The sequence below is a fragment of the Juglans regia genome, chromosome 1, assembly GCF_001411555.2.
Source record: "Juglans regia cultivar Chandler chromosome 1, Walnut 2.0, whole genome shotgun sequence".
In the NCBI taxonomy this organism is placed as follows: domain Eukaryota; kingdom Viridiplantae; phylum Streptophyta; class Magnoliopsida; order Fagales; family Juglandaceae; genus Juglans; species Juglans regia.
In genome coordinates this window covers 2,069,595-2,089,499 of record NC_049901.1, presented here as the reverse complement: position 1 = coordinate 2,089,499, position 19,905 = coordinate 2,069,595, and the positions used below count along the sequence as shown (strand labels likewise).

Below are 19,905 nucleotides of genomic sequence, written 5' to 3'. Positions count from 1 at the left end.
TTTGAACGTATACATGGTTACGTATATATAAGCTGCTGGTATAACAGAAGTCCTAGACTATTGCTTCTGTTGTAGTTATCGTTGAGTATTTAAAATTCAAACTACTTGATTACAAACACTAACTTAAATTTATAATTCAAAAATAGGATCACCATATCCTACTCCTACGTTGTAGGAACTACTTCAGCAGCAGGTGTTGAGTCTGTTGAGAGTTGCTCGTCAATACAGAAAGATGTGTATTAGAACCATTCCTTCATAAGTCATCCATTTTAACCTTTCCTCAGCTTAAACCTCTTTTGAATATTGTCAGTCTATATCTGCTATTTCGGTGGGTGTGCTTAGCTATTGAATGGTGGCACGCTTGTGATGAACAAAGGTTCACCGTCATTAAGATAGTAAGACTTGAGAGGAACTTCCACACATATCTAAAAGTTGTTGAAACAATAATTTCTTGGTTTTGTGGTCAGTGGTCACATGGATAGGTGGGTGTCCTTGCATGGCAAATTGTGGAAAATTGGATGAAGAAAGAATGGTGATGTGGGTTTTTTGGGCACGATCTTGGACAAGGCTTGAATGCTGAAGATCTTCTCATATTATCCTTCGCCTGTTGGATAATGATATGCTGCAGCATTAATTCCGGAAAGAATCTTCTTATTCCCGGTTTCGCCATTTGTTATACAGATATTATACAGTCATTGATGACCCATAATTTCTTTCACTAACTAAGCAGTCTTAATTAATCTTTCCGTTGACTGAGACAATCCTGATAGCTTCATTGGCTTATTTTCCTGCAAATGTGCAAACATTTTCAAAAGATCTATAAATCTTCATATATTTCTCTGCATGCATAGTTTGAGGAAGAAAAAAAGAATAGAAAAATGGTTAAATGGTCGATTATAATTGGATGAACTGTCATATTTTGTCATATGATCTGGAATTACGTACGTACGTCAATCAATTAATTAGTTAGGTCGAGCACCCTTGAATTCAGGTTGGTTGCATTATTGAGACGTGGGCTTAATACGGACAACTTTCAACGTATGCATGATACAAAAACCTTGACCAGTATGGGTGCGTGGTATCGTTAAAGGCCAAACATTGACCACTTTTTGTACATAATTTAATTTGAATAGGCTCAGGAAAAAAAGGGTATTGAAGTCCCCGTTTGGAATTTGGACTAAACTAAGTTGAAGTTCAGTCTAATTTAAAGTTTAGTCTAATATCTAAACATCTAAATTTAAAATTATTAAATTCGTCTCAATTCAAAATTTTTTTACACGTAAGACTCACAGTTCTTTTTAATTTTCTATAAATATATCTAAATTCATCTTAACATACAAATACATCTAAATTCATCTTAGGTGGACTTCATAAAACTCACTTCATCATCTCAATTCACTAATATTTATAAAAAATTCAATTCATCTCAACTCAACTTAACATCCAAACAGACCTTGCATTGAATTCCTCCTTTAGTAGGTTGGAATTGAGTTCCTTTTCTTAAGATGGTGAACGGCCATCCTATATTTTGTATCCATCAATAAGATGGTGAGTCGGTGACCATGACATGCATCCTCGGTTGACAGTTGTGATGAAGTCTGGTAGTTGGAACTTTCTCCATGGAAAATCCTTCGCACGTTAGCAATGGAAAAGAAACAAGTGGCCGTGATTGGGATTTCATGAGCCTTCACAGTCACACATATCCAATATATTACTCAAATCGCATGGCAAAAGCAGCACCAAGAAACAACGAGGATATTTGCTAGAGCTGTAGCCATCGATATATTCTTGAGATTTTTCTTTTGAAGTTCTTTTTTTTTTTTTTGAAAAGATAGTGTCCATAAAAAGCTGATTTCAGGCCAATCGACTGAGTTATTACGTGTTTTTTTTCACAAGTAAAAGTACATGCATGGTTTTTTAAAAGACCACAATCTCAAAGGAAAACTTTATGGGAATTTTATTTGAATAAAGGGTCGATTTAACTCTCTTTATTTTATTTTCTTATCTTTTTCGTCGCAACGTACATAGAATTCCCTTGTGCAAGTCACCACCTTTCTTAAAGAAATCATGGGAAGTCGCACGAGGACAAAATACTAACTTGAATCTTTCTTCAAGAAATCATGTGTTGTCATATGAAGACAAAAGATCAAGAGTTTTAGCTGACCTGTTTGTGCTTGATTTCAACGAGGTAAAGATTTCTTAGTCAAGGTTTACAAACATAAACTTAAAGTGCGCTTGGCCTCTCAATCTACATTAAAAACACCATCATGTGAATATAAAGTGTCCAGAAAAAAAAAAAAAAATCCATGAAATAATGTCATTTAATTTATTTTTATTAAAGGCATATCCATTAAGACCATCTTATATATGGTTGGTTGAGTTATTTTTACTATGAAAACACTGTTGGGAATGTCTTCGATACGCCATTCTCAATTCGACTTTCTGTTATAGCTATTTTATTTTAATTCACTCACCGATTAGGAAAAAGAAAGTTACCTTCGTGTCTTTTAAATGCTATCTATCAGTCAATAGATTTTGCATGTCGATACTAGTCGCCTTAATATTCGACAAGCCTGTCTTAAGCAAAACTTTTATTTTTACGGCAAGTAAGGTCCCCTCGAGAACTTCAGAATATCGTCGCTACAAGGAATAAACGAACGACGGTAGTTCCCCTGTGAAGAAGTTCATTTATCCCCCAACAGTGCTCCAATTTCCCCCACCAAACTAGTATTCACGCCGTTTTAACTTCCAAGTCCACTGTAGTCATCCTCAACTCAGCAGTTAAAAACATCATAGTTATTAGTTACAGAGGTAAGATCGAGGGAGATCGAGCATTGGAAGTCTTCTACCGTAGAAGCTTGAAAGACGAGAAAAACATTAAATATGTCTCTCAAAATCAGTTGGCAATTTGTTGGCATATTCACAATTAGTTGGAATTTAGCATCACACTGTTATTTTTCTTTTGCATTTAAAACCAGCAACATATTTGTTTCTCACTCTCTCACCCAATTCCAGTCTTCTCTCTCTCTCTCTCTCTCTCTCTCTCAACAAATCTCATCGTGAGTATACAATGTTCAAAGATGCGTCTTTTTTCGCTGGAAATGTCATAGTTTCCTGATACTTTACCGATTAAAGTTGACCGAAAGATCTAAGGGTATTGTCTGGAACGAGTCTTGCTGTAATGGGTAATCGGTTTATTTGCATGACAAAGAAGGAGGTCAAAGAAAATGGCTCCAGGAGCAAGAGAATGGGACGGTCTCAAAGGAAACTGCTGGCTGAGGAGGAGTTCTTGCACAAGCAGGCTTTATCTATGGCTCTCCATCAGCACCAGTTGTCTCAGAGGTTCGAAGGATCCATGTCGCGGCGAATCGGGTCGACGAGCTCTAGGAGACGCAATCTCCCTGACGACCCAATCTCTAATGAAAAGCAGGTATGATTGAATTTGAACGAAACCCCGAAAAATGCTTTTGCTCTTCTGCCTTTTCTTCTTCTTCTTCTTCTTCTTTTTTGCATGTGTATTTTATTCGCAATCATTGTGTTAATTACAGTTTTTGGATTAGCGTATATATAAAGATAGAGAAACGGGTTTTCATGATTGAGATCTGTAAGCTACGGATTAAATTGAAAAAGGGCTTAATTATGTATTGGAACAGTAGTAGTCAATGGTCTAGTAGGAAATATAGGTATATATTTTAAAAAGTAAAGGAAAAAGTCTGAATCTCTAATTCTTTAGAAAACTTTAAAATGGATCTGGAAAAGTATGATTTGCAATTTTGTAGTACGTCTTCATCTTTAATTTACTTATTTTTAACCCATAAGAAGAAATGATGTTAGAAGAATGGCTTTTTCTTATGATCCATGCATGCTTTATTTAAGCTCGAGTTCTCGTACAGACTGAGTTGCAGTATTTTAATTGGATTATCGAATGCAGTTAGGATAGGGTTAGTGGTCCATGATACTTGGTAAAGTGCTTAGCCATTCACCTTTATGCAATTTAAAAATTATCAATGGCTGAAGGAATGAGAAGTGTGCCCAAGCCATGAAGTAAAGATAGTAATTGAGATTTTCTAAACCATAATGTTGGAAAAGTATGTAGAGATCTTCGAGGGACAAGTACTGCCCTTCCCAACCCCCCATTCACCTCTTAGAATGCTAATATGCTGCTATTTCTAGTTGACAGACTGAAATTGGCAAGCATGTTACAGTAACAATATATAGTCTATTCATCGTGATGCATTGAACAAAAAGATTATTAACTTATTGCATTTCATATATTTTACAGGCACCGGATTTTCTGGAAAGGATGATAACAAAAAAATTTATTCTAATACATGGGGAAGGCTTTGGAGCATGGTGTTGGTACAAAACCATTGCTCTGCTAGAGGAGTCGGGATTGCTTACCACTGCCCTTGATCTTACGGGATCCGGTATTGATCTGACGGATACAAATAGCATCGCTACACTGGCGGAGTATTCAAAGCCATTGATTGATTATCTACAGGGCCTTCCCGAGGATGAAAAGGTAAGAAGATAGATATTATTTGGCCCTAATTTTATAATCTCGAAACACTTGAATGGCTTGTATTTGCCAAATTCTTTATTGATGTAGTTATTTTGCAGGTCATTCTGGTTGGTCACAGCAATGGAGGTGCATGCATATCTTATGCATTGGAACATTTTCCACTGAAGATATCAAAAGCAATTTTCCTTTGTGCCACAATGGTATCTAATGGCCAGAGGCCTTTTGATGTGTTTGCTGAAGAGGTACGTAATCAATGTAATTAATGCAAGTTTTTGAAAAACAATTAAGTCTTAAGAGTTAGTGATCCAATAAGGAAACTACGAAGACTCAAACATTACGCCACCACTTTTAATCCCATATAATACTTATGTAACCTGGAGCTCTGTATCACAGTAGTGCTAGCATGGGATCGAGAATGAGTGGTTCAGTCAGGGAATGGGTCTATACTTTTAACCGCAGTAAATAGAAGACCTAAAATATTTATCTGGCTTCCTTTTTCTTCCCCAGCAAAGGCAGTTTATGTTTCTGGAAGATGTTCTTTCAGGCAGGTATCATTGTTCTAACATGATATATTTGTGCTACAGCTTGGTTCTGCAGAACGCTTTATGCAAGAATCAAAATTTTTGATTCATGGGAATGGAGAAGACAAACCTCCTACAGGATTCATGTTTGAGAAAGAGCAAATGAAAGGACTATATTTCAATCAGTCCCCGACGAAGGTATGGCGCGATTTAAACATTTAATTTCATCCTAGACATTCAGGGCTTCCATATGTTTAAAAAATAGTGTTTTCACTGCAGAAAGCGATTGCATCATTTTCTAAGGACTTCATAAAATACCATATGCCAAGGCATTCTATTGCTGTTATATGATTTGCAAGAAATTATGCATCCTTGTTCAATTAATTCAAAACACCTAAACAGAGATAAATAATATAGAATGTAGAGTGAGCTACGCTAAACGGTGCGGTACTTGTTTGTATACTATATATACTGTCTAGAATGCCTCCAAAGCTCCTTTCCCCTGGTTAGGCCTAAGTTTGTTAAGGGTGTATGGATATTTGTCTCTGCCCTACTCCTGACTCTGTGGAGGTGCAGGTTGGACAAAGAGAACCCCAAAGTCCTAATCCAACATCGGGAGCAGGTGCACCCACAGCAGGTGTATTTTGTACCAAATGGAAAAGGGTCATGTGTGTTGTAAAAAAACAATATCTAGTGCTTAACACAATATTCTTGTTAACTTACAGTGATGTGGTAATAGCTTTTCCCAATGGATTGGCTCGGCAACGATGAATTCTGGTCACTTCTAATTAGTTTTGGTTGGTTAGTTGGTGCCAAAGGTCGTAGAACATTAGAAGCACATTTCTATTTTTGCAACCTACTGAACTATCTAAATGAATCTTCCTCAATATGTTCCTCCTCAGGGAATTATTCTGAAATTTATATATTTAGCTTCTGTCACGTTCCATGTTTTGGTCCCATTTGTTATAACCTACGAAGCTTATAAAATCTAGCAATTGTCCATTCTTGTAGTTTTGCTCACAAGTATGTGTCATTGACTGCCTCATTTTAATCGAGTCGATTCTATGTCGTTCAAAGCCAATATTTAAGTTGTACACCCCACCCAAAAATAAATAATCTTCTCACAAGCTGTTCCTGTAGGCACTTGTTCTTTATTCTATGATGTTGAATGTTTTTTTTTTTTAACCAAGTAAAAAGTATTTCTTACTTGGTTTTGAAGAAAAATGTGATGCATTACATTATCTCCGTGTCTGGTTTGGTTTGTTCACTCCAGGATGTTGCTTTGGCCATGGTATCCATGAGACCCATCCCGCTAGGTCCAATCATGGAGAAAGTATCATTAACACCGGAAAAGTATGGAACTGGCCGGCGATTCTACATTCAGACATTGGATGATCGAGCACTTTCACCTGATGTCCAAGAGAAGCTAGTGAGGGATAACCCACCCGAAGGAGTTTTCAAGATCAAAGGCAGTGACCACTCACCCTTCTTCTCAAAGCCACAATCGCTGCACAAAATTTTGGTTGAAATCGCTCAAATTCCATAGCGCATCAGGAAATGCGCTCTTACTTCTTTTATTTTTTTCGTTCCTTTTCCTCAAGTTACTTTTCCTGTTCTTACAAATGCAAGTGGTAGTTGACCGATTACAAGGCTATACAGATGGTAAGCCATTGTTGTATGTAGAAGTACAATGAGGCCCTGTTGGCTGATATATTCTTTGCCATTTCAAAAAAAATCGTGAAGGAACAAAATGTATTTACTTATTTGGATTAGTCCAAGCACTCGCCCGACCGTTTCATCCAAGTTTGACTTGATTGATTTTATATAAATATTATAATATAAAACATATATATAAAAAATAAAAATAAAAACTAATCATAAGTCTAAAATTACAATTCAAACAATAAAAATATCGACATTAAAATCTCAACAGTACCAAATACGATAAACATACATTGTAAAATATTAATATTACAAATATTACTAGTTGAAAGGGGGGCAGCGTAAGACTCGGTCACTTGAATAAAAAAAAAATAGTTAAGAAGTTGAGATTTGAAAAAATCGAGGGACTCGAGGGCCATAGGGTTATTAGGTTAGGATTTTTTTAATTTTAGATTTAAGGTATAAATGTAAATTTAACTTTTTTAACGAATCATAACGGATTGGCCTTTTAGTGACCCGTTAAACAATCCTGTCTTAACAGCCCATTAAAGCCAAACCCAAACCCGCATTTATCATATTGTATTCGTATTAGGTGATCGTGTCGGATTAACGGATTATGTCATATGTTATCATCCCTACTCACAAGTCTGTGAGCCTCAAGATCTCCTGTTTCAGACCCTTTTTATTTCTATTTTTAATGGGCGCGTGTAGCTCTAAATCTTTTGATCACCGATGCCTACCCCAACCCAACGGTATGCGACATAACCCAAGACTCTGGCTCAGGGAGGCCATTTCACCCTTGGCATGATGTTGTTTGGAGCTACAATTAATCAAGCCGCGTGCATAACTTAATTCGAGCAATGCCTAACAGACGATAAATCATCCCATACATTACACGAGAACATACACGGTTTTTTCCGGACATAAAATGAGTCGATACAACACCATTTTGCACAATCACTCCAAATTCTTTGGGTACCAAATCATCATACGTTACATGAAGGTGAAACAGATCTGACAGGCCATCCGGGTCAAAATGACCATGCATTTTCTGCCTTCATCGAAACAAAACCACTTTCCTCTCAAGATATGATTCAGAACAATGAAAATTACAAATGGCCTAACCTGAAAAGTGACGTAATGAAGAAAGCAAATCCTCTCTCCAACTTGGGTATCTTGTCATCAGATATGTTAGGTCGCCATTCATCAGAATAAGCAAGCTGCATCTCCTTGTTGGGTGCAAATCAGATCACTGTACCACAACTTCCACAGGCATAGTTGGTCTACAATTAAAGAAATCCTAGCCGTCAAAATGCATGCCATGAAAAAACCTTTTCAACTCAATATCTCAACAAATGTACATACACACGTACCCTACAATTGGTACAATCATAAAATCATCATTCTGGGCTTGTCCTGACCGCACGATGTCTTCAATAGAGGCCTCAGCCTGTAGCAACATATAATCCTTGGACAATGATGAATTAGTGCACTTACTGAATGCCATAACTGTTTCACAAATTGCAAGACTATCAGATTCTAATCCAACCATACAACCATAACTGTTTACATGACATTAATAAACAGCTTTAAACATCTAAATTTGTCATGTTGTAACCATTCTTCTTCAGATCATGTTCATAATTTTTGTTTGAGATGCTCAGAAGAAGAAGAAGAAGAAGAAGAATCTTTGGTGTGGAAGAGTGTTTTTTATTTATTTATTTTTGTGTGGGGGGGGTATGGCATGCCAATAAAAAGAACGACTCACCAAAATTTGATAATCTAAGGACCTGAAGATGACTTCTGGACCCACACTTGCTTCTGTACACACGAGGGGAAAAACGAAAAAGATTGGCTACTTAAAAACAAAATGAACTAACAGGAAATAATGTTGTAGTTCATTTAGCACAAACTATACAGACCTCAAGAGCACCATGGCCACTAACACTTCCTCTCCTGGAAGATTTCCCCTCACTCGAATTTAGAGAGCCATCATCCTTCATTACATGGACAGCTCCACGGCGATCAACACGCCTATGAGAACCTGAGAAATTCCAAAAACTGAGTTGCAAAGTAGTACCATTGGAATAGTGTTGTTAAAAAAATGAAAAAGAAAACAAGGAAAGGGAGGGGCCTGCAAATGCTAGGCCTTAAAAACTAATCATCCACAACAGAAGTATTACGTCCACTTGTGGGGGCTGTAACCTCTGCAGTCTTGCTTCCATAGGGCACATCTTTCATTTCTCCATAAGAAGCTGAAAACCAAAGGTAATGGTGAGGTGAGTTTATCCTATTCCCCGCATGAGAAGTCTTAAACAAGGAGATTGATGAGTTGAAACTACAGATGGTTCCCCAATCTAGAATTTACATCTACTCATAGGTCCATGAAGAGTAATAGCAGTACCTTCAACTGAATCAGCCAGTGATTGAGTGGGCTGTGAAACAGGGGATGACAAGTGATCATCACTAGCATGTGATACATCAGATCGATGGAGAGGAGTCCAAACACCACGATCAGGTCTATCCCTGTTTCTTGTGCGTTTTTCTTGCTTCTCACTGACAGTACCCAAACCTTGCATGATCTTTTTTGTAAATTTATCTTCTCGAGTCCGTTTTGTATCCCCTTCAGAACCAAATGAGTTCGGTTCACCTTGAGAGACAAGACCATTAGATCCCAAGCGTGCACCGATGGCTCGTGGTGGTCGCTTGCCACTTCCTGAGCTCAAGATCTGAAATTTCTGCTGAGGCTGGACTGCTGTTGAAGATTGACTTTGACGAGATTCATTATTTAAAAGTATGCTTTTGATCATCCTCTCACCACCCTCACGATGCTGATTCTCTTTTGGAGCAGTTGAAGCAGAAGAATTTCCAGCAACTGATGTCACACCCTGTTGTTCACGAAGGAACCCGGGAAATGTTATAAAATGCAAACCAAGCTTCGTACAATGTAAAACGCGATTGGCAAATTGTGGAAGAAATTTACAATGGGGCAGATGATGGAGATGAATGGTGAAGAAGAAAAAACATATACAAAAAACCTTAATCGACTTACTCCTCGTTCTTTTCCTTTTAGAAGCAGAATCTTCTTTCCAGAATCTGCAATCACGATACCAGAAACATAATCTTCAATTCCATGGACAGATACCCAGGAAAGATGCAGAATACAGCAGAAACAAATAAAACACATGCTCCAGAAATATCCATGCTTACATTACACATGCTCCAATGCACACACAAACAAACACAAATGGAAGGAAAAAGCTACCTGTTACATTTTCAGACATTTTCTTCCCACTAGAAGTAAGCGGTTGATCCTCTCGCCTGGCTACTACAGTGAAAGTTGACTTGTCTTTTTTAGGAGTAATTTTTGCACCTTCCTTCAGTATATACTGTCAAAGAGAAAACATGAATGAGTAACCTCGTCTTTCACTACAAGAGCAAAAAATAGCAGAGTTACATGAATGTGTCGGCAAACATAACAACAGCAACCACAAAGAATCAAATCATTGGCACAACCACTAGGACTGTACAATATCCAAAAACACATTGCTAAACAAGCAATTCCAACCCCAATTTTTTCAAGCTAACTTGCTTAAACCAGCAAAGGTATAACCCACTCAAAAGTACGCAGAGAAAAGAAGCAAACTTTATCATTAAATAACAATACAAATTAGCACGAAGAAGAGGTAATGACCCAACCGGAGCATTTTCTTCTAATGAGATACAATGACTAAAAATTATCTTTCCTTTCTACCACATTCATACCAATCTCTTAACAACTCAATTCCTAACCAAAGCAAAGTGTTAGCTCTCCATAATTTTAAGTTAAAAGATCACAGTTACAATACTTTATTAAAAAAAAATCGTTTAAACAGCACAGTTCACTACTCTATGAAGCTTTCCAGCATTGTTTTCAGATCTGACCTGGATGAATTCCAGTACAAGAGATTAGGAAAATGAAACATTTTCTTTTTTTGATAAGTAATAAATTATTTCATTGATAAATAAAGTAGGCATAGCCCAGGTACACTAGAAGTATACATGTGAATACACCTATTTAAGAACTAGAAACAGTTATAAGGAAATCATGGAAGCTGAGGCCATTCAAATCTAGAGCAATGGCCCACAAAAATAAAGTCTTCCAAAAAAAATTCCAAAACTCTTCCATGGAGCGCTCATTATCCTCAAAAAGCCTCTCGTTTCTTTCACACCAAATACACCAAAACATACAAATGGGAGTCATCTTCCACACAGCCTTGATCTGTGGTGTTCCAGTGATCCCTCTCCAACTTGCTAACAGTTCCACCACCCTACCCGGCATTACCCAAGCTATTCCCATTTTGCTGAAGAAATAACTCCATATATCTCGAGTAAAATCACAATGTAAGAGTAGATGGTCCGTCGTTTCACCACTATTCCTGCACAAACAGCACCAGTCCGTGATGATAAGGCCACAACGTCTAAGATTATCTATGGTCATAATCTTTCCTAGAGCTGCTGTCCAAACAAAGAATACTGCCTTGGTTGGTGCATTACTCCTCCATATGGTCTTCCATGGAAAATTATGCCTTTGTTGCATAGTAATAGAATCATAGAAAGAGCGTACCGAAAACTTCCCTTTCCTAGAAGGTCTCTATTCCAACAAATCCTCAGCTGTGGCCGCAATAGGAGTGCTGTACAGCAAGTTCAGAAACTCCACCAAACAAGTCACTTCCCAATCATTAGCATCCCGAGTAAGGCTAATATTCCACTCTTGTGAACCTTGATTAATTACCCGCAAATCAGCCACCATAGCTTCCTTCTCCCTTGCAATACTGAAAATTATGGGATAAGCCTCCTTCAAGGCCGTATCTCCCACCCACACATCTTTCCAAAAGCTAATCCTACTCCCATCCCCCAAACACAACCGAGTATGACTAGTAAAGGAGCACCAACCTTTCCGTATATACTTCCATAGCCCCACTCCATAAGACCCCCTACCTTCTTTAGAAACCCAACCCCCTCGTTCACAACCATACTTCATGTCAATCACCCCTTTCCATAAGGCTCCCCTCTCATTGTTATAACGCCACAACCATTTACCTAACAAAGCCTTATTAAAATCTCTCACATTCCTAACCCCCAAGCCACCATCCCTCAAAGGGGAACATACCTTTTCCCACCCCACCAAGTGGAATTTAAATTCATCTCCTATTCCACTCCATAAAAAGTCCCTTTGAATTTTCTCCATTCTAGTTGCAATACTTACAGGTAGAGGAAATAAAGATAGGAAGTATGTGGGGAGGTTGGATAAAGTACTTTTGATAAGCGTGATACGCCCCCCTTTAGATAAATACAATCTTTTCCACCCAGCCAGCCTCCGCTCAAATTTTTCCAGCACCACCTCCCAAATTGTCTTAGCTTTGAAGGAAGCCCCTAACGGAAGTCCAAGGTACTTCATTGGCAACGAAGAAACCACACAACCCAATATGTCAGCCAACCCTCTGATATTGTTTACATCACCAACCGCAACCATCTCCGTCTTAGTAAGATTAATCTTCAACCCGGATACCGCTTCGAAACAAAGTAGGATGGCCTTCAAAGATTGAATATACCCTACATTTGCCTCACAAAATAGCAAGGTGTCATCTGCAAACAAAAGGTGAGAAATAATGGTAGAGCCGTGGATATCTCCTACTGAGAAGCCAGAGAAAAAACCTCCCTCTACTGCAGCCGACACCATTCTACTTAGCGCCTCCATAACTAGAACAAACAAGAGGGGTGACAATGGATCACCTTGACGTAGTCCTCGCGAACTATTGAAGAACCCCACGGGGTCCCCATTTACCAAGACTGAGAAGCGAGCCGTTGACACATAATACCTTATCCATTTCGTCCATCTTTCCCCAAAACCACATCTCCCCAACATATAAATCAGAAAATCCCAATTAACGTGATCATAGGCCTTTTCCATATCTAATTTGCATATAATACCTGGAACTCCCGACTTGATCTTGCTATCCAAACATTCATTAGCTATAAGGACCGGGTCCAAAATTTGTCTCCCTTTCACAAAGGCATTTTGTGACTTAGAAATGATCTTCGTCATGACCGAACTCATCCTATTAGCAAGGACTTTTGAAAGTATCTTATAGACACTACCCACAAGACTAATCGGCCTATAATCTTGTACCTCTATTGCACCAGCCTTTTTAGGAATTAGAGCAATAAAAGTAGCATTTAAGCTTTTCTCAAATTTGCCATAAGTGAAGAATTCCTGAAAAACCAACATTACATCCTCCCTCACCACTTCCCAATAAGATTGGAAAAAAGCCATATTGAAACCATCTGGACCTGGAGCTTTATCTTTATTCATTTTCCTGATTACTTGTTGTACCTCTTCCTCTTCAAATGGTCTTTCCAACCAGGCCGAACTATTTTGATCAATGGCCTCAAAGGCTAGACCATCTACAGTAGGCCTCCAGGTCTGAGATTCCGACAATAGATGTTTGAAATGGGCAGCCACATACTCCTTTATCACAACCTGATCTGAGGATGCACCATCATCTATATTCAAGGACTCAATGGAATTGAACCTCCTATGTGCATTAGCAACTCGGTGAAAAAACTTTGTGCATTTATCCCCCTCCCGAAGCCACAATGCCCTTGACTTTTGCCTCCATGAGATCTCCTCCATTAGAGTCAGACGTTCAAGTTCAGAAACTACTTGATCTTTTCGGTTGTTCACATCTTCTAAACCCTCTAAGCTTTGTAATTCTTGAAATAAGCTCTTCTTCTGTATAGTTACATCCCCAAATACATGTTCATTCCATTTCTTCAAATCCTTCTTCAAAGCTTTCAACTTTCCAGCCAATACATTGCTCGGATTACCCTCAAAGTCATATGAATTCCACCATTGTCTAATCAAGTCCACAAACCCCTCCGTTTTTAACCACATATTCTCAAACTTGAACGGCCTTCTACCCCCTTGAATGCCACCACAATCTAACAAGACAGGGAAATAATCTGAACATATCCTTGAGAGCCTTTTCTGGCTTAAGTCTGGATATTGTAGCTCCCACGAGGGAGAAATGAGGAATCTGTCTAGTCTTGACCAAGCTTGATAATTAGACCAAGTATAATCACCTCCCATTAGAGGTATATCCATCAAATCTAACTCAAAAATGAAATCCGAGAAATCCACCATAGCTTGATTTTGTCTTCCCCCCCTGATCTTTCACTGGTAAATCTTGTCACATTAAAATCCCCTCCAATACACCAAGGAGCCTCCCACCAAGAGCATAAGCCAGCTAGCTCATCCCAAAGCAACCTCCTCTCACTGTCTAAGTTAGGGCCATATACCCCAGCAAAAGCCCATACGAAGCCATCCTCAATATTTTTATACAAGCACCCCACCGAATATTCTCCCACAAACTCATCAATACTCTCCACTACCCTCTTATCCCACATCACCAACACTCCACCCGAGGCCCATTTCGAAGGTAAGTATGCCCAATCTACAAATTGACAACTCCAAATACTTCGAATAATTCTTCTATTAATAAGCTTCAACTTTGTTTCCTGCAAGCAAATGATGTCCAACTTCCATTGCCTTAATAATGCTCTTATTCGAAGGCGTTTATTAATTTCATTCAGTCCCCTAACATTCCAACTCAGAATTTTTGGCTTCATTTATCAACTGTTCCAGCCCTCCCCTTGTTTCTACTACGCCTTGCACTTCCCTCCTTTCCATCGTAATTAATGGACCATGTCAATCTCTTCAACTCCATCTCCCTTTTTGACCCTGCACCTTGATGTCCTGCCTCCATGGCTATAATCAATGCCTTAAACTGCTCTTCATAGCCCTCACACGAGATTCCCATACAACTTTTCAATTCTTCTACCTTTTTCAACACCCAATTAGAAGATACACTAGGAGGGATCATACGTATAGGGGTAGGATCCTCTCCTACTGACTCCTCCCCCTCTTTAGAGTTTACACAATGATCATAAAGCATCAACTGCTGCCCTTCATCTAACTTCCCCTTATCTGACGTACCCCCACACACCATAGTCTCACCGTGGATCGAAACTGCCCCCCCACACTCCTGGGCAGCAAAAAGATCTCCTCGGGCTCCCTCCAGAGGCTCACCGTGAACCATCTCTGACTCCCACCACCTTAGTTGTACTTGACCCAAGTGTGACAGGTCCAGAAGGCTCGCTGGAATAGTCTGAGACAACCCACTCAGCGACGGCCCTCCCTGAGCACCCCTCGAACTTTCCACTTCCACAATACGTAGATCCTCTGCGTCGATTTCCCCCTGCTCTTCTGGCGGCCGTAAGACCACCGACGGACCACCACCTGAGTCGCAGGAGGTGGTCGGCCCTTTCTGTGTCAGACCTGACTCATAACTCGGGCCCGAAACATGCGTATCGGGTACCACTGGTTCACCCGATACACTGCCCGAAATCGGGCCTCTCAGCTTCCAGACCTTACGTGGGCTTCTACTTGGGCCCAGCCCAGTAGCTATCTTCTTCCCCTTCCAGTCTTCTTCATGGCCCACGACAGTCTTCTTTCCAAACTGATCCCAACACAATTCTTCTTCCCGTATGCTACCTTCCTCCTCTGCTGGAACAACTTTCCTCTTATCATTACTTGAACCACAGCCCACAACCAGTCCCAAGCCCATTCGTCTTTTCTCCTCTACACACTGTAACAACCCATTGATATTCCGTTGCAACAAATCAATCTGACATTTCATCTCCTGTAGTGCACGCAACTCCTTTTTCTCAAACAAACCGACAGCCACTCTATCACCTTTCTCTCGAGTCTGCACCCCCTCATAAGTGGCGGCCCTCCTTTGCAAACCTGCTCCACCTCTTGAGCTTGTCAAGATGTCAGAACTATGGCCTCCCCTTGTACTGTCCTTGTATAGCAGTGCCTCCCGATATGACCGAAATGGTGGTTGTTGTGGTGGCTGAAACACAGGACCACCTGTCCATGCAACCTCCCTCATAGTCTCCCCCATCTTCCTCCACCCCCTTCCCTCCCTATCTTCTGGTATGAATAAGAAGTTTCGATACCCACCTCCACCATATTCCATCAATGCCATGAAGGAACCTCTTGAGTTGTGACGCCTTTGTGCAACATAGCCCCTATCTCCTTCCCTATGGGCAGAATAAAAGTCCTTCCTCACAGTCTTCAAGCAATCCTCCAACGCTTTGATGAACCACCATGCCGTGCCTATCCCCAGTCTAATCTCTTTCACCACCTTCCATCCTTTCTCAATCAAATAAACAAACCTCCCATCCCTTACTATCTCGAAAACTTTAGATTCAATGAGAATCTGCTTCACAGTACCCATAACTCACTACAATCAAACACTAACTACCACTACATACACCAGAAAATCACCAGAAGAAAAAACTAGGATTTTTCTCCATTAGTGGTTTTGGTAGTACGGAGAGAAAAAATAAAATAAAACCCATTTCATCTCTGACTCCGAAATTTATTTATGAGAGATGATGTGTGTACAGAAGGCTTCAATGGTTGATAGATTAGAGTTCTTTGGTCGATCCTCTAAATGAAATGTTAGCTTTATTAGAGCAGCTCATAAATGAAACATTTTCATGAACAAAACAAAAAATCTGAATATACAAAAGGATTTCAAGTTTTCTCACACAGATAAACTGTAATATGAGATAAATGGTTACACAATTGAAGGGCATACCTTCTTTTCAGAGCCTCGTTTGGTAGTAGATGAGACAGGTTTGCCTGAGGTTGCAACCCTAGATCTTCTCCTAATCTTCCCAACAACTGATGAACCCTACATTCAACCACAAGATTCAAAATAAGACATGCTTATATGTTCAAAATCAAAAAATATATAGGCAAACAAGGAGGCCTCCCATTCATACCCCCCCGAAAAAAGCAAAGTACAAACATATCTATATTTCACTCCCACATGCAATTTTTTTTTTTTTTTTTTGATAGGTAATAAGAGATTTTATTCCACATACAAGCCAACTACATGATGAGCCAAACAAACAGTACGCTCATGAAAAATCTATTATAATTAAAACTGAACAAACTACAACTTTTTGGTAAAAGTTTCAGAAGAATACATTCTAACAGTGTCAGCAACCTTTTGATAAGGAGAAGCATACTCAATGGATCCAAAAAAGCACATGCTTGGTTAATATACCAAAGTTTCAAGGTCTTCAATGGTAGTAATGTTCCTTTCTTTCCAGGGCACCACATTAAACGCAAGGACACATTAGTGGAATCTCTCAAGTTTATTTGTTCTTTCTATAACCACATTCCCAAGCCATATGCATCACAACAACGTTACTCCAAGGTTATTTTTTATAGGTAATCAATAAGTTTTATTCATAACGTTACTCCAAGGTTATTATTGTGCTGTAATTGTTCCATTCTTTCATTCTTTTCCCCCCTCCTTTTTTAATAAGCCAATGATTTATATGAACATTATATAGCATAAATTAAAAATGATTCAATCTAGTTCGACTTATTTTTTCTTGTTTCAGAAACAATTATGGCTAAGAAAATAAAGATAATAGTCTAATTACATCACAAACACAGCAATAAACCATTCTGTCAAACTATACAGCAAGTAAACAACATTTTCTTTGAAGATAGATGGTCAAAGATGACATAAAATCATTACCTGGGCTCCACTCTCGGCAGCTCGTTTCTGACGAACATATTCCATAAGTGGGGTAACAACGGGAGTTTCCTTTGCAGAGCCTGGAAAGAAGTAGGGAGAAACTAATACATCTAAAGGGAACAAACTTCAACAATATATCTCTTAAGCAAATAGTTACTTGTGCCTAAAGTCTGCTATGACAAAATTTATAGTCAGAAAGTTACTCCTCAAGATTTTGGACACAACCTTATTTGGCAACATGACAGCCTTTAAAAAAGAATAAGGGAGGGAACTCACATCATTACATGCCATAGGCACCATGGTGGCCTTTAGAAAAGAACCAAAAGTGGGGACTTGCATCATTATATGCAACCAGTTGTCGCCATTAAGGTTGGGGAGCAAAAATTATACAAGTCTATATATCTACGAGAACACAAGTGGGCATGTAAAGACATCAAAAACGACAAACCAGCTTGTTCTGCTTCTCTTCTTTCCAACTGTATTTCTGCACTAGGAAGATGCTCAGCTGGCTTTGCAATGGCTTTGAGGAACTCTAAGTAATCAGGATCTACTTTCATCAAAGAAAAGGTAGCTATTAATACAAGTAAACAAGCAACATAATTCGTTCAATTCTAGAACAGCAGTTTAATGTAATCAAATAGAAATTGAAAATTGAACTAATACCTTTATATATGGTTCCTTCACGACTGTCCTTCTTACTAGATGGTTTTGAAACACGCTGTGAAGGAGCATATTCAACTACAATCTTATACTGAGCACCTAGGATCAATGAAAAGATTTAAACTCGTAAAAACACCAAGTAAAATTAGTATTGCAGTTACTTATAAAAAAAAAAAAAATAGTATGGCAGTCTACAGAGAAGTCTCACACATTATAGTTTCTACAATTACTGATCTCTCCAAAATCAGAAAAACATGACCTCACTATGGAAAAATATGGTTGAGAACATCAATAGCCAGACAAACCAAAGCTTATTCAACATTTAATCAATTCATTTAACCATTCTTTTCACGTACGAACGAGATTTGTTAAAGCAATCCATTGGAATTACATAAAACTGCAGCTACTTGTAAACTTGGCAAAGTAGAGAAAAGGTTACGTCATGATTTGTTACCCTTCTCATTAACAAACACGTGTCCATCAAAATACTCGGCAAACTCGAAAACATCTCCAGGCTTCTTGAAATCTATGTAGGCTCGAGAATATCTCTGATGCTTTTGGCTGCAAATTAGTTTAAGAAAAATCTCAAGTTAAAAAAACTCATTAGTCAATGTTTTGTTGCATTGAAAACAGAAGAAAAAAAACTATGTCCTATTTGATGTTTAAGAAATTAAAAGCCTTGCCTCGATTAAGCTATTTAATTACACAGGTGAGAAAAGCGGTTAGTTTATTTTCCCAAGTCACGGATTTTTTTTTCTTTTAATATTCGACAATCAGGCTCCGTTTTTGTTCTTGATGTTCTATCGGCAAGCAGGCAGAGAGAGAACACAACTTTCCTAGTATGCATGCACACGTTCTTCAATGCAAAACAATTATATCTGCACTAGGAAGATACTCAGCGGGATTTTCAGTTGAACATATAAAAAGGTTAGTGGCAATAGGGGGTTAGTATGAGGATAAAGACATAAGTATGATTTACCCCCCAAAAGGACTTTAACTACGTATAATTTTGAGCTTGTCTGATTGGTCAACATTATAGAAGTGCCTTTCTTGCTCTGAAAGCGAGAAACTAATGCAATTTACGATTATAGAATTCAGAAAAAAACGTTTCAAAATCCCTATCCAGAAGATACCGAATACATACATTCACTAATTAAGATTCAACTCGAAAGTACATCAGAAAATTTTCCTTAAATCTACCAAAAGCTTCTCTGTAACACATAAATAGCAAGAATTATAGTAATTGAATAAAACGCAAGTAAAAAGGAAACGGGCCCAAACTTTACCTGTTTTTGCCGGGACGGAAAGAAAACCAGTTGTATCGGCCGGAGAATTTCTCGTCAATCGGAATGAAAAGATCGGGCTGAGTGAGAGACGGTGGCAGGTGCCGAATCACCACCTTGTTCCTTACGGAGGGGTCTTTCATCGATTTGGGTGCAAAATCTCTCTGTTTTTCTCGTTCTCTCTCTTCCACCTTGTTCTGCAAGTTTTGATCTCTTTCTCTAGAAAATTCAATGTTGGTAGAGAACTAATGGCGAAAGGCCCTTGCGTGAACCGGGCTTGGGCTCATTCACCTGCAAAAGCGTAACAGCTGCAAAGGCCCATCCGAATAATAATGTTCTCTCTCTTGTTTTCATCTTATTATCTTATATTGATATTGCTAACTAATTTTTTAATTTATTGTTAATATTGTTTATAAAATTAATTTAATAAATAGAAAAAATAGTATTTAATTAATTTTTATCAATATTTTTTATAAAATTAATAAATACACAAAATAATATTTAATTTTTCAAATATTTCTTTTATATAAATCATGAATATACGATCAATAAATATAATATTCTGATTAAATTATTCTATTTTCAATTAA

The 19,905-nt window shown here is 38.5% G+C and overlaps 2 protein-coding genes across 3 annotated transcripts; one reads left to right on the top strand and one right to left on the bottom strand.

The window, feature by feature from the left end:
- Window positions 1–2,908: 2,908 nt before the first annotated feature.
- On the top strand, window positions 2,909–6,846 carry LOC109006334 (putative methylesterase 14, chloroplastic). Its single transcript, XM_018985585.2, has 5 exons — window positions 2,909–3,430; window positions 4,283–4,522; window positions 4,621–4,764; window positions 5,107–5,241; window positions 6,317–6,846. The coding sequence occupies exons 1-5, from the start codon at window positions 3,182–3,184 to the stop codon at window positions 6,587–6,589; spliced, it is 1,041 nt and encodes a 346-aa protein (XP_018841130.1). The 5' UTR covers window positions 2,909–3,181; the 3' UTR covers window positions 6,590–6,846.
- A 729-nt stretch (window positions 6,847–7,575) lies between these two features.
- LOC109006217 (regulator of nonsense transcripts UPF3-like) lies at window positions 7,576–19,520 on the bottom strand. 2 transcript variants are annotated; one of them, XM_035694595.1, is made up of 14 exons: window positions 19,319–19,520; window positions 18,487–18,593; window positions 18,036–18,131; window positions 17,821–17,919; window positions 17,373–17,452; window positions 16,416–16,511; window positions 9,971–10,094; window positions 9,749–9,801; window positions 9,110–9,593; window positions 8,889–8,960; window positions 8,628–8,749; window positions 8,474–8,526; window positions 8,079–8,214; window positions 7,576–7,988 (listed from the first exon to the last, which is right to left on the bottom strand). In XM_035694595.1, exons 1-12 carry the CDS (start codon window positions 19,456–19,458, stop codon window positions 8,488–8,490), a joined length of 1,512 nt encoding a protein of 503 aa, XP_035550488.1. In that variant the 5' UTR covers window positions 19,459–19,520; the 3' UTR covers window positions 7,576–7,988; window positions 8,079–8,214; window positions 8,474–8,487. The 2 variants fall into 2 exon arrangements, with proteins under 2 accessions (XP_035550488.1, XP_035550490.1); XM_035694597.1 differs by having other exon boundaries at window positions 9,758–9,801.
- Window positions 19,521–19,905: the final 385 nt, after the last annotated feature.

What these genes read in the sequence shown, in the direction of transcription:
- LOC109006334 (XM_018985585.2), top strand. Translation starts at nt 3,182, where the DNA reads ATGGGTAATCGGTTTATTTGCATGACAAAGAAGGAGGTCAAAGAAAAT. An exon ending in CAATCTCTAATGAAAAGCAG is followed by an intron (nt 3,431 to 4,282) that starts GTATGATTGAAT and finishes TATATTTTACAG; the next exon opens with GCACCGGATTTTCTGGAAAG. An exon ending in GCCTTCCCGAGGATGAAAAG is followed by an intron (nt 4,523 to 4,620) that starts GTAAGAAGATAG and finishes GTTATTTTGCAG; the next exon opens with GTCATTCTGGTTGGTCACAG.
- LOC109006217 (XM_035694595.1), bottom strand. Translation starts at nt 19,458, where the DNA reads ATGAAAGACCCCTCCGTAAGGAACAAGGTGGTGATTCGGCACCTGCCA. An exon ending in AAGAGAAGCAGAACAAGCTG is followed by an intron (nt 17,453 to 17,820) that starts GTTTGTCGTTTT and finishes ACTTCTTTCCAG; the next exon opens with GCTCTGCAAAGGAAACTCCC. An exon ending in GTGGCCATGGTGCTCTTGAG is followed by an intron (nt 8,527 to 8,627) that starts GTCTGTATAGTT and finishes TCGTGTGTACAG; the next exon opens with AAGCAAGTGTGGGTCCAGAA.